General features: G+C 40.3%; 1 protein-coding gene across 1 annotated transcript in view; it reads left to right on the plus strand.

Moving 5' to 3' along the window:
* LOC116701768 (voltage-dependent calcium channel gamma-7 subunit-like) overlaps nt 1-14,431 on the plus strand; it is a 42,084-nt gene that overhangs the window by 19,830 nt on the left and 7,823 nt on the right. Inside the window, 2 exon segments of the mRNA XM_032535713.1 lie at nt 1,243-1,329; nt 4,541-4,681. Coding sequence (XP_032391604.1) covers nt 1,243-1,329; nt 4,541-4,681 — 228 coding nt within the window.

Below are 14,431 nucleotides of genomic sequence, written 5' to 3' on the forward strand. Positions count from 1 at the left end.
CTTCAGATACAGTATTAGGGACCACTAAGGTCTATGTAAAAGCATCCAATGAGCTTCATGTCATGGGTCCTTTCATTATTATATTAAGGCACTGTTCACACCACTGATTTTTCAACAGTGTACACATGCTGATGAATTCTCATTCTCTGGCATTAGATGACTATTGTAACCCTTGACCCGAACATCACATCTAATGGAGGCTGATGGACATCCAAAGATTATATTTTATTTAAGTTTTTTTTTTAGATTTTTTTTTTACATTTTCAGTACAAAAATCACAACACAATGAGAGAGTCAGTGTGGCAGTGTGTCACCTCTGGTTAAATTTAGCTTTTAAAGATAATGGTGACCCCAATTAAAAGTGAGTGTTCATTCATACATTCAAACGTACACACACACACAAACACACACACTAGGGATAGATACAAAAAACTGTCCTTACTGCAGCGACTGTCTCTATGTTTCGAATCATGATGGTGTTGCTCTCGGGAGGCGGCCATGTTTGTGTTTCCCTGTTGTCTGGCGCCTGGTACAAAAGGTCAGAGGAGGAAAACGCTGGTGGCATTTAGAACGTGTGTGTGTGTGTGTGTGTGTGTGTGTGTGTGTGTGTGTGTGTGTGTGTGTGTGTGTGTAAAATAGGGGAAATAAATCCTGTTTGTCTGTGCATGTAGGCATCATGTTTTTGACATTTGTGTGAGTGTGTGTGTATTTGTGTGTGTGCCTATGGTTTGAGGTTAATTGTAGTGTCTTTATTCATCTCTCTCTCTCTTCCTCTCCCTCTCTCAGCTCAGTCCTTGTTTTCTCCTGAACCTCCTGACCTCCATCTGTCTCTGCCTCTAATTCACTTTTTTCTCTCACTTCCATTCTCTTCCTCCCTGTCTCTCTTTCTGTTCTACTTAATCTCTTTTGCTCCTTAGCCCCTCTCACCTCTTTTCATCCGTCCTTCCGAGATCTCTCTGTTATTTTCCACCGCCGCTCTGTCTCTCTCTCTCTCGGTCTCTCTCCATCTGCCCTTTCTCAAACATCTGTTTTTCTTTGGTTTATTCAGTTTTTATTTCCATATGCAAATATTATTTGTGATCCAAATGAGACCCATGTACCTCCCACTTAACCTCCCTTTCATCTCTCCTGTCCTCATCGTTGTCTTTTTTAATATTTCCTCTCCCTCTCTCTCTCTCTCTCTCTCTCTCTTTCTCTCTCTTTCTCTCTCTTTCTCTCTCTTTCTCGCTCTCTCTCTCTCAGGACCAGAGAAGGGCAGATGTGTGGCGTCGGAGTATTTCACCGAGCCAGAGATAGAGATCACAACAGAAAATACAGCCAACATACTCAGTAAGTCATATATCCCCCCCCCCCCCCCCCTCTCTCTCTCTCTCTCTCTCACACACACACACACACACACACACACACACACACACACACACACACACACACACACACGTAGATTAGCTCACAATCCATTGGAATAGTTTTACTCTTGTCATCCTATCATTACATTTCAAAATAGATTTAGCTTGGAGTCTACATTTTGATTTGTTTAATCTAATCTTACCAAACGTTATCACAGTAGATCTATCTGAGATGTGTGACTTGTAGAGGTGTGCTGTGTACCAGTTAGAGATTAAATCCTTCCAAATGTGATATATTCAAAGCACAGCTAACATGCTTTCATACTCTATTTGTGCACAGGTTGCTCTCTTTGATGCTCTAAGAGTGTGAAAGAACACTTCCATATTGATTTTCCAGTAGCTTGCTAGTGGCAATGTACAACATCTGTATATTCCTAACACAAGCTTTATAAAAACTCGCGCACACAAAAACAGCAAATTAACCAGGTCTGTTTGAACTTCCCATGTGGTAGGGTGAGACATGCTGGTAATAGGGATCAGGTGTCATTGCTTGACCAATCAGGCTCATTCTCTACCTGCCAACTATCATTCTACTCCAAGTTAAGTAGGAGTTACTTAAAATCCCAGAAAAGGTGGGGAGAAACTCAGGGTAGAACTCACTAAACCTTCCACAGCCCTCTCCACAATGATGAATATAGAATCTGGTGATGCCATCCAGTGGAAAAAAATCTCCAAATTTTGAATTTGTTTTTGTATTTTTGACAAATTTAAGTTAAAGGATTGAAAAAAATATTGTGGGTTAGGGTTACACAAAATGATTCTGCTTTTAATCCTCATGTTGTCCTGGGGTCAAGTTTGCCCCGTTTTTAAAAGGTTCTACATCAGAAATGTGGGATACTTTCATCCAAATTGTCAAATGTCAAACGTTTCTTACTTTATTGAATTTTGGGTGTTTTATTTCACCCACAAAAAAACTTTGACAAAAGACCAAAAAATTATATAATTTCATATAAAGGAGGTTTCTTGACCATGAATTCAAAAAAGAAAATAGTGTAAAACTAGTAGTGATATAGTGGTGCTGTGAACAGGATACTGGTGGTGTTACAAAAATAAAGAAAATGCATCAAAAAATGATTTAAAAAAAAAAAGTTTTTTTTTTAAAAGTCAAAGTGATAAAAAAAAGTATCTCAAACGCATCAAAAAAGCAATAAAAAAAAATTCTCTTTTTTTTAAAAGCGCCAAATGACTTTTTTTACTTTCAGTTTTGACCTGGGAGGACAACACAAGGGTTCAAACTGATGCTGACATGAGAGCAGTTTGTCTCAGGTCATGAATAGTCGACATTTTGAATACATAGTTTTCTCAGGACAGCAAAAAACACATTAATACAAAAAAAGTGAACATGTTGTTATGCCAGTTGGGTTAGGGTTTTTAAATGATTAAACGGTGTATATGTCCAACATACAAATTAATGTAAGAACCTGCGAAGAACCATAATTATTTCAAAGAGATTGTGTATTTTTTGTATCAAACAGTAAATGAACGTGGAAAGCTCGCTGACGTTCCCCACGGAGCTATTCTGTCTCTGAGCTGTTTTAATGATTCAAGATGTTGACACTGGGAACTGGCTTCAAAGTGCTCCGCCCGCTGCACTTTGCTCTGTCTCTTTGAAGCAAAGCATGCACTGTTTGTTGGAGACACCACGGGGGAAGATGTTCGGGCCGTTTGACGCTAGATAAATGTCCTCAGGTACAGGCGCACGAGTCAAAACACTGCAACAGCACCGTGGAGAAGTTTGCTGAACAAATCCCACACAGCCTCGCTTGACACAACCCCGAGTGAACTCCAGCACACCTCTGGTCACGAGCAGTACAAATATCTATGTTGAAACGACAATACTGTCATCTCAAAAGACGTGTTTTGGTATTCTAACTGTGTATTTTCTACATTTTTCTTGTCAGGGTCATGCTTTGCCAGGAAAACACTCAAAATGATTGGTCTAAAATGCACTCACCTTGCAAAACAACTCACGCTACAATATCGTTGTAGCTTCATGGCTAGAATTACAAGACAAGGATAAGTCAGTGTCTCCGCACGAAATGTTCTACAAAGCAAACCCTCAGTGCGACCTCATTCTCATGAACGTGTTCGTACGGAATAGTACAAAATAGTACGAAATTGTATGCACATCAATATATATGATACCCTACCAAAGTAGGCGACTGCCGACGGGTCACGTGGCGACAGATGCTAGTTGAGTGGCAGTTGCTAGTTTTGTTATACTTCACAATTTAAACTACAAACCCAACATGTTAATGTGTCTGACTTTAAAGCTACACTGATCAATGATTTCCTATTAACAGATCATCCAATTAGTAATGTGTCACGTCAAACGTTTGCAGTGATGAACTGTGGACTGTAAAAACAATGGATGGAGCTTCCAGGTCTGCAAAGACTAGCTAATGTGGAAGAGGCTTCCGCATTTGCAGCACTTCACCAAACTGGATGCGTTGTGCATTAATATTTACAGTCTATGACAATAACAAGGTTTTTAGTCTACAAAGTAAATAAAAATGATAAAAGGTACCAACTGCCAATTTTAGGTTTAGTAAGCTGGGAGGGAAGATCCCCTGTGGTTTATACTACATTATTACTATTATTTATATACAACAGAAACGGACGCAACTACCACTAAACCAAATATTATTGATGCCTTTTTAAAAGAAAGAAATCAAAACAAATAAGTTTCCAACTTGGTTGGCTGGTTTCAATGCGAATGGATGACAAACCATGAAGAATCATAGTCATTATCACAGGAATTTAACATTCATAGTTTTCACATCAAACTTTCCCAAGTCTTTGCTTTCGCCAGTTTCAACACAGAAAAAGCGTAAGAAACAAGTCGATAAGATTTTAAATTATTTATGCTTCACTGAGAGTTTTTACTCACGAGACTTGACTCTTAAAAGTGGGAACATCTTTCAATAAAGTTGTTAAAATTCATGAATACAACTTTTAATTGGATTTTGGCACCAAACAGCTTGCAGCATTCTGTCATTCATTTACTAAAGTGAATTCAGGTCTGAATTTATAAAGATTTCCTCCCTGCTAAAGTCTGCGTGATCTTTTTTTTTTTTTTTTAAATCATGCCTGTCCTTCTCTTACCCTCTCCCACAATCCTCTCTGTTCTGCAGAAATGGTCCGAACTGCCACTCCCTTCCCCATGGTCTCCCTGCTCTTCGTCTTCACCGCCTTCGTCATCAGCAACATCGGACACATCCGGCCGCAACGCACCATCCTCGCCTTCGTTTCCGGAATATTCTTCATACTGTCTGGTAAGACCCCCCCCCCCCCCCCCCCCCCCCACACCCCTGTACAGTAAGCCTTGTTTATAAAGTGGAATTCTTCTCCGTTCATAGTGCTCGGAAACAAATTGTTATACTCTTGTGGAACAAATGCAGGCTCCAGGCTTTTTATGTCACAGTTTGTCTCATTAGTCTGCTGTGTCTTGTAGTCGTTGCAAAGCATCCTGGGAGACAATCCTCAGTACACAGCGGTCTAAGGATCTGTGCATAGAAGCTCTGTGGAGAACAAACACATTTTCTAGGAATACTAAATGTGACTTGCTCAGTGAATGTATGGCAAAGGAAAAATCAAGTGAGCTCCATCCAACTAATGGGACAGATACAACTGTGAAAAATATATATATTTTTTTTTTTTATTTGTCTTTTAGCCGATCTTCCCCTAGCCGTTCTCAAAGGTTTATGATCAAGTAATTTCACTCGTCCGTTCAACTCTCCTCAGCCGATCTCGGGTCACTATTTTCTTGCCTCGCTTTAAATTGCAGGCTTTGGCCCGATGATGATGATGATGATGAAGACTAAAAACTTGTCCCATTACTACAGATATTACGGCTTTAGGAATCGTGTTGTATCAGAGATTTAAGAATGGCTGAGGTTACAGTTTCTGGTTAAACTTTTTGTCCACAAATTGCTTATTGCCTTTTTGCAATAGTATTTTTTTTTTTTTTGCCAGTTGTCCTGATCTGATGAGCAGATGTACATGTATTTGCTCCAATACAAACATCAAAGCTATACAATCTGTACTTTGTGAGCAAAGGTGAGTTTGTAGCACCTTGTAGTGAGTCAAATAGCCACAGTTATCCTACTGTAATGCAATAACATGTCACTGAATCAGTGCAAAGTCTGAAAAGCGGGGTTTGTGGTATAAACAGTGTCCCGTTAACCCTCCTGTTGTCCTCGGGTCAAATTTGACCCCTTTAAAAAATATCTATCTGAAATATAAATTAAATTCAAATTAGTATATGTTATTTTTTTATTGCAAAATTTATGGCAGCAGGACATGTGCAAAAACCACAGGACTCTGGTTCCTCAGGACTGCAGAAACAGCCAAAAAGGCAAAGGTAGTATAATATATATATATATATATATATATATATAATGTAGTATAAGACCTGTTTAAAGTGTCAAACCCTTCCCTCACCCGTCCTCTAAAATAAGATATTTAAGAAGCAGCAGAGCAGAAGTAGAGGAGCAAGCTTGTTAAGAGTCAACATTCTTTAGGGTTAATGATAAGAAAGACAGCTCACATGATGGAAGACTCACTCTGCGGCTCTCATTTCCTTTCCCCTCTTGACAGCTTGTCAGACCTTACCTTGCTCTCGCTGCTGGCTGAACAGCGAATGGGATTTAATTCCACATAATTGCTCTCTGCCGAGGAAGCTGCAGGGCAGCAGGGATTTGATGTTTCGCTGCAGGCTTTTGGGTGAAAAAGTTAATAGTTAAACCAAATAGTCTGGAAGGCCACTTTGTGTAGTTTCAATCAGAAAGTTGGTAATGAGGAGGTTGGTCTTCTCCAGAACGACACCTTTTTTGGTCTGAGCCAAAAAACTCACATTAACTCACAGCAGTAAGTGGACTGGACACCAACCTTCAGTGCAGTCCCATTTTATTCCAGTCACGTAGTTGAAAGCCTCAAATGCTGAGTGGAAAGTTACTGGATGAAATGTTTGATCACACTTTCCCTTTCATAGCCTCACATGGTAGACCGTGTTAAAAAAGAAAGACTCTGAATTAAATATGTTAAATCCATCGAAATAACACAATATGGCCATAAGTGTCAAACATTTCATGTTTTGGGTTGGTCCGTTAGTTCCAATGAAGGAAAACCCTTTTCATGCAACTATTTAAGTTGCTAGAAATTTGGTGCAGTGTGCTTATTACAAAAAAAAAACAGAAAGCGTTCATAGCTGGACAGTCAATTCCCGTTAAAAACATATAAAGACACATTTAGACACAACCCCACTCTACAGTGCCTCCCCCACACAAATGCTTAAAATTCAACCCGTAATAAAATTGACAGATATCTTTTTAAATGTAAAGCTCCAATGCAGAAGGGCACAATACAATCAGTGTAGTCAAGAGTTATAAAGTTGGGGTTTGGTGGGGGTTAAGGTTGGGGTTAGGGTTAGGGGTTAGGTGGTTAGGGTTAGGGTTTGGTTGGGGTTAGGGTTAGGGTTAGGGTTAGGGTTTGGCTGGGGTTAGGGTTAGGGTTAGGGTTTTGTTGGGGTTAGGGTTAGGGTTAGGGTTTGGCTGGGGTTAGGGTTATGGCTAGGGTTAGGGTTTGGCTGGGGTTAGGGTTAGGGTTAGGGTTAGGGTTTGGCTGGGGTTAGGGTTAGGGTTAGGGTTTGGCTGGGGTTAGGGTTAGGGTTTGGCTGGGGTTAGGGTTAGGTTTAGGGTTTGGCTGGGGTTAGGGTTAGGGTTTGGTTGGCGTTAGGTCAGGGTAGAACGCAGTGCCCTGGATGGGCGCTGTGAAGGGCACGGGCACAAGGGGACCCCCGGTGTGAGTCAAACACTTAAAATCTCCTTAAAAGACCTGGTTTGGTTCTAAAAAGCTGTTTAAAAAAAGGCCAAATGTTCAGAGCAAGGCCAAAGGGCCACAGGACAGGACGGACAGCGGGAACATAAACTTTAAATAAAAGGTCTCCTCCACTCCTGCTCGGCTCCTCTCCCCGAGACACTGACACATGATTATAATAAATAAAATTACAATAATTAAAATATATAATATACACAGGGTTAGGGTTTGGTTGGGGTTAGGGTTAGGGAGATCTCTTCAAACATCACAAAACAGCAACAATTTAACATGGCTTGAGTGCTACTCTGTAAAACTAGACAAAAGTAGTGCATGTGGTCAGAGTTCTGCAAAAACAAAGATATTTATTTGAGTCAGGTTGTGTACACTGTTGATGCACCAATGCAAAGGGTTAATGTTTTTATATTTAAGTGATGAGTTGGATAAGACTTTAGACTATATGTTATCCAACATGTGATCTTTACTTTGCCCCCTAGCAAACCTACATGTTATCTATATCGTTACCTAACAGGACACCCTATATGGGTTGTAATTTCACAGTTCCTGAAGTGTATTCCCAGCAGTTAAAATGTATAAAGTTGTATTACTTTGTTTACAGGCCTGGGGCACGTTCAATCTCAGTACAGTGTGCACTGGTTTGCTATGTTTTCCGTGTTGAATGACATGTTTCCTTCGAGCGGTGTGAAACAGTGTGCAGCGGCTTTGAGATTTTCTTTCTCTAATTGGTAGGTGTGTCTCTCGTTTATTGGCTGTGTGACAGGTGATACCCAATCAGTAGAGACGTGTATCTAAACTCTTAGTAATATTGCGTTCCATTTACCTCAGAACTTGGTAGCCGAAGCTGGGAATAACGTCCCACCTGAATTGAATGTGTTCCATTCACAAGTCAGATTTTCATTGTTTTCATCAGCTCTTGTGCAGCGTAACAACGCGTCCACAGTTAGAAGATGGACAGCACTGTCGGTACGACTGATTTAGTAAGACACAAATAAGACAGAAGTTAGGGCTGGACAATATGGAGAAAATCACACACAGGGCACCTTGTAGAGCATGCACCCATGTTTAGAGGTTTACTCCTCGGTGCAGCGGCCGCGGGTTCGACACCTACCTGAGGTCCGTTGCTACATGTCATTCCTTTCATGTCTTCAGCTGTCCTCCTATAAATTCAATAATCCCAAAAAAAGAAAATCATAGTTTTGACCAGATACCTCGATAATGATATTGCGGTGATATTTTAGTGTTGACTATTGGTGCTTTCACAAAATATTAACACAATGAGATTTTTGATAAATGATCATCAGGAATGTGGTTGTAATGACTAAGTGATAATAGAACAGTCTGATAAGTTCAGAAAATGACATCACTTTACTGCAATGCAGCCTCTAAAACCAGGAAAAGACAATACTAATGTCATATTACGATATCATGATCTCCCAAATCCAAAACGATATGTAGCAACATATAACGATATCGGTTTGTATTGATATATTGCCCTGCTCTAACTGAAGTGCTTATGACTGTATGCTACTTCAGCTTTCACTACTGTTGATGCACGGAGCAGCCATGTTGGATTTTTAACTTGGGGTACTCGAGTTCTGACCTCAGATATCCAAGGTCAAGGGGCGTGTTTCTGACTTTGACCTCGGAAAATCCGACTTCCGAGTACAAATGGAACGCACTATAATAAAAAAGGCACAGCGCATGCGCACACAGCAGGATGTTCAACTCTTCCCCGTTTTTGTAAAAAAAATAAGTTTTGTTACGTTTTGTTGGGGCTGAACGCGGCCCTGGTGTCCCTCTATTTAAGCAAAAAGGACAAAGAAAATATTCTCTCTCAGAACAAAGTTTGCACCTGTAGTCCATCTTGTCTCACTGAGGATTATTATTTAACTAAACAAGGTCCGACTCCCGTCTGCGACCAGTGAAATCTCCCACTGAGCTTTCTGTTGCGTTTGCATCCGAGTCGTGTTTGAGGAGAGTCACTGAAGCCAACAGGGTGAGCTCACTTCCTCGCGTCGCTCCGGGACAGCTGGCTGGCGATCGAGCGGTCAGCTGATGAAGTGGTTGTTGAACAGACAGGATGACATCCCCTTCCTGTTTAAGCCCTTTTTTTTCTGTTTTGTTTTTGCGCTAGTGAGCTTTACCTCACAGATGCTAGCTTAGCATGGTGGCGTGCTGACTGGACACATGGGTGGACGGGGCAACCATGATGTCATGGGAATGTCACCGAGCCAAGACGGAGAAAAACACATGCATGCAAACTGACGAACTCACAGACATGCACGTGCATCAGATCAACGCGTGTGAAATATACAGAAAAAAGCACTTTTGGGCAGAAATAAAAGCACAACCAAATCCTGATAATTTGTGTTATATATTTGAATTCATACATTCAACATACAATTTATTTCATTAACTATGAAAAAGTGTATACACACACTGTGAAAAATTCACAGATAGTACCATGAGATTTTTGGATATTTTTTACATATGTAAACATTGATGCACACGTAATTAGAATTACACTTTACATTTGATACAACATTTACATACTGTGGGCTACAGTAGGTGGATTTTAGACATTTCACATTTAACGTGTTATCTTTACATGTGAAATGAAATTTGTAGATATATTTTAATAGCGTGTTAGTGTGGCAAAAGTAGAGAAAAACCCCAAAACAAACTCTTGCAACAGAATCTTACCAGGATGTTAGAACATAACTCTTAATTTTAGAGAAAAGATGAAATGCAAAATCACCTTTAGAGAACAAACCTGCATTTTTGTGATCATGCAAGTCATTTCAACCAGAATGCTGAACACTTTCTGAGAGGACCGAACAACATTTTGAAAAGCATTTTGCTGTCAGATACACTCAGTTATTTCTGTCTGATTGTTCACACCACAAAAGAAAATTGAGGCCAGAAATCGATGGCTGTCATTCTCACCTCTGAAACGGCAAAATGACAAAACTCAAGCAGGATTTCTTTTTCCGTACTTGTGTTTTTGTCTTGTTGTTTACCATAAGAGAGGAACGAAATTCAAAGACAGCGCTGCAATTATGTCGCACACAGCAGGGGAGGAAAAAACACCGTAATCAGTGGAATTCTACAATGATTTTGCCGCACAACCTGTCTGTCTCTGTCAGCGAGTGTTTATTTTTGTCATGGAAACTGTCCATCAGTCCCAGTCCACCCCGAGGTTACAACATGGTGGCTGTGGACCAGCTGTTTCATCCTGGCTGTCCTTCCTCCAGTCACTTTTCTCCTCCATATTTGTCTCTTTTATTTTTGTCTCTCTCTGTGTGAATGTGTGAGCGTGTGCACGTCTAGTTTTAACAGTCTAGGGCAAACGTGCACACACATGCGCTGCCCACACCAGAGAGCTGAGCCGAGCATTCAGCCACAACGCTGCCATCTGTTGGCCAACAAAGGAACTTACAACTCACTCCTTTTTCTCTTCCCTTTTCCAAAAAATATATCCATCAGTTTGACTCATTCTCCATATTTAGAATAATGGAAGAAAACATTGAATTTAAATAGACTTAAAATACTGACTTTGTTACCAACTCTCCAGAGATCACGAGGTGGAGGCTGGGGGTGTGGCCTTGACCAACTGCCACTTTGCCCATTTAAAAGCCATGATGTCTATCTCTCATGGGTGGGCCAAATTCTCTGGGTGGGCAAAGCAGAGAAACGGAGGTAACCTTTCTCCTTATGACCTCACAAGGGGTAAGATTCCAAATTGTTCCATCTAAGCTTTCATTTTCTCAAAGGCAGAGCAGGATATCCCCATTTCCAGCCACTGGGGGTCCATAGACAAGCTGGGGGATACTCATATTAATGTTTTAAAATAAACTCATTCAGTGAAATGTTCATGCTATGGGACCTTTAACTGACAGAACATGTTTGTTTACTTATTTCCAAACAATTGTTTGTGTGCCTCCATAGGTCTTAACGTGTCTCCTGCTTTGATTCGGCCCATTTTACACAGCTGCATCTCCAAACAATCACTGTCGAACAGGTATTACCAACAGGAACGAGACAGCGCTCAAACAATCTGTTTGTCACAGCCGTACTCGATGTTCGACTGCAGGCTGATCATGGAGCGTTCGTGCACGCTTGTAGGAGGTTGTTTATCATGCTAAGGCGTAATAAAAACATTATTTATATAAAGTATCTCACTTTACAGATGTGAGTAGGTTCTGAATCCCACAACATACAGTACAAACTGGTAAAACATTATCTGACAGCCATTACCAGAAAAAACACATTTCATTGACCCCGGTACTTCAATTCACTGCTTCTGGTGCCCATCAAGTACAGTGCACACAGTATTAATTTAACTTTATTTGGCCTAGAACACAGGTGCCAGCCATTTTACTAAACACACATTTATATGGGAATATGCACCACTTGAATGTAGTCTTACAGCTGTGCTAGGCACTTTATTCTTGGCAACACTGGGCAAAGATTCTGTAATAATCTGTGAATCTTTGGTCTGAGAGAAAACTAGACTTCTGCACCTCCTCTTGGCTCGGCTTCAGAAAATCCAGCCGTCACTGCCAATGACGGGACATTATACAGGACATTTAGGAGAGAGACAGCTGCAGGAAGAGGTCTCACGCTACTTCAAATTGTGGCATTGTTCTACCCACTACATCTGTAAAGCTATGGTTCTTTTGTCAGAGAGCCCCTCCATGAGGAGTCCCCAGATTAGGGGTGGGAGGAAAAAATATATGTGCAATATTCTTCATAGCAATACTGTTTTGATACACAGATGCCAAGTATCAGTCTTTTATTATATAATTTTTTGGGCACTAGAATAATAAAGTCAATTGCTTCTTCAGTCCACTAGATGGAGCAGTTGAGTTTTTATGTTAAAGAGAGAAACTGTGTTTAGTTCAAATGGATGTTGACAAAGTTTTCCTTTGGGGACATAAACCAAAGTTGGAAAAAAGATATGAATTGCAATGTATTAGAGAATACCAGTGAACCCCTAACCCTAACATCCCCCCCCTTCCCTACATTAGGGGATAATGCCAAACCCACCTCAAGGTCTGGATCCTTTCAGCTGGTGTTGAGCTGTTGTATGGTTGGTTGCCCAGTAGGTAATCCAGATCTGATGATGCCACAAAAACAGATATACTTCTTCAGATGCTCTATTAAAAAAAAACAAAACACTTTGACTTAATTTTGTGAATTTTTAATTTTTTAATTTGTAATTTTGTGCTGTGAAATCTAGTTATTTCCATTAGATTTCACAGTAACATTACTGTATATGATTTTTACAGTAGAATGCTTTAAAGTTACATTACAACCTTGTCGACATGACGCCATCACAGTAGTCTAAGAATTACTTTCCGGCCATTTGTTGCCAGTAAATTACTGTACATTTTATGTTAAATTTGTTACAGTGTATTGAAGCCAGCCTTTTGTTTCTACTCCCATGCATAGGGAACCTGCATAGTTGTTGATTGGTTGTTCCGAGCTCAGTTTTTCCGATTGATTCTAAATTGGCTCATCACAACACTGGTCTGGTTCCAGACCTCTAAAAATCTGCTCACGTTCAAATATTGTAGGTGCCGAGTGTTGTAGGTGAGACTAAGAATGGAGATGTCTTCTTCCTACAGCTACTGTAATTCTGTAATAGTGCCTTAACCTTTTAAGGATATTTGCATATAACTGAGCTTGTTCATATAAAAATGTTAAGAATAAGCTCTGCTTTCCTTTAGTGAGGCCCAAATGGGTTCCAGAGCGATATATAACGAGATCATTTGGTACAGTACAGTGCAAAAGCAGTACAGGCTGACCAATCACTGTTGTTGTGGTTACCATGTCCCATACATGTAGCTACATCTTTAAGGAGGAGCACATCAGCTCTGCAGAGCCACTGAGCCTCTGCAACACCCTGAAGCAAAAGCTGCAAATCCGGCTTAAGATACTTTCAAATGACAGTCCATGTTGGCTAGTGTTCGTTCTAGTGTTCGTTCGTTCTGTTTAACGTAGTGTTGCATAATAACGTATCAGTGATGTGTGTTTGAGGGGAGAAAAAGAGCCCTGAGGTGATTTTTTTTTTTTGAAAGCAAAGCTTCTTTTTTTGTGTTTAATGTGTCAGAGTTTCACTGCTGGAGGATTTTGGAGGTCAGCTGCAGTAGTTAGTCCGTCGACAGGGGGGGAAACACGCACACACACACTCCTAATGAGGCTTTTGTGTGTGTGTGTGTGTGTGTCTTTGTTTAACTATGTACCACAGCACAGCCTGTTGTTGGGGTTTTCTCAGCCTATTTACAGTTCAGCAAGGACACATTATCATTAGCTATTCCATTTACAGAGTGCATGCACACACACACACACACACACACACACACACACACACACACTTACACACAAACACACAGACACACACACACGCACCAAGATTCTAAAGGCCCATTGAAATAGGATTAGTATTACAGGGTAACAAGGGTATTGACACATTAGCCTTGCACCTCCTGGTTTCATAGTTTGTAATTTTTGTGTGGGATGGAAGTAACAAACATAATCAAAGTCTTTCATTCTCTTCTTTCTCAACCTGGCCTGGCTTCTCCACTGGCATTATTTGTTTTGTCTTGAGCATTAAACATCCTTCACTTCAGAAAAAGTACCCGTGACACACTTTTAATGAACACAAATTCAAACTCCATTCAGTTGTCAACCCAAAACACAGAGTTGCACACAGAAAAGGTGGTTGACAAAACTGATATATGGCTGTTAGGTTGCATTTAGATCCAGTGTGTAAATAATAAGACAGTGATGCTAAGCTGACCAGAGACGGTGGTGCCCTTGCAAAGAAAGACAAAATGAATCAGCTTATGTGTATAAGAGACGGAATTGTCAGTTATCTTAATGACAACATTTTGAAAACAAGTCTCTTGTAAACTTTTGTACATGTATCTCCTGGAAAATTGGCATTGACTTGTCAAAGCAGGTGTAACTAATACCATTAACAGTGGCTTATTAAGTGTCATGTCAGTGAGGGAGCATGGACAGCAACAAAGCTCTGGAACTGGATCACCCAAATACATGTAGCTATCGTAATGTCATAAATTCCACCTATATTCTTTCCAGATAGATAGATAGATAGATAGATAGATAGATGGATAGACAGATAGATAGATAGATGGATAGACAGATAGATAGATAGATAGATA

Source organism: Etheostoma spectabile, chromosome 14 (genome assembly GCF_008692095.1).
Source record: "Etheostoma spectabile isolate EspeVRDwgs_2016 chromosome 14, UIUC_Espe_1.0, whole genome shotgun sequence".
Lineage (NCBI taxonomy): Eukaryota > Metazoa > Chordata > Actinopteri > Perciformes > Percidae > Etheostoma > Etheostoma spectabile.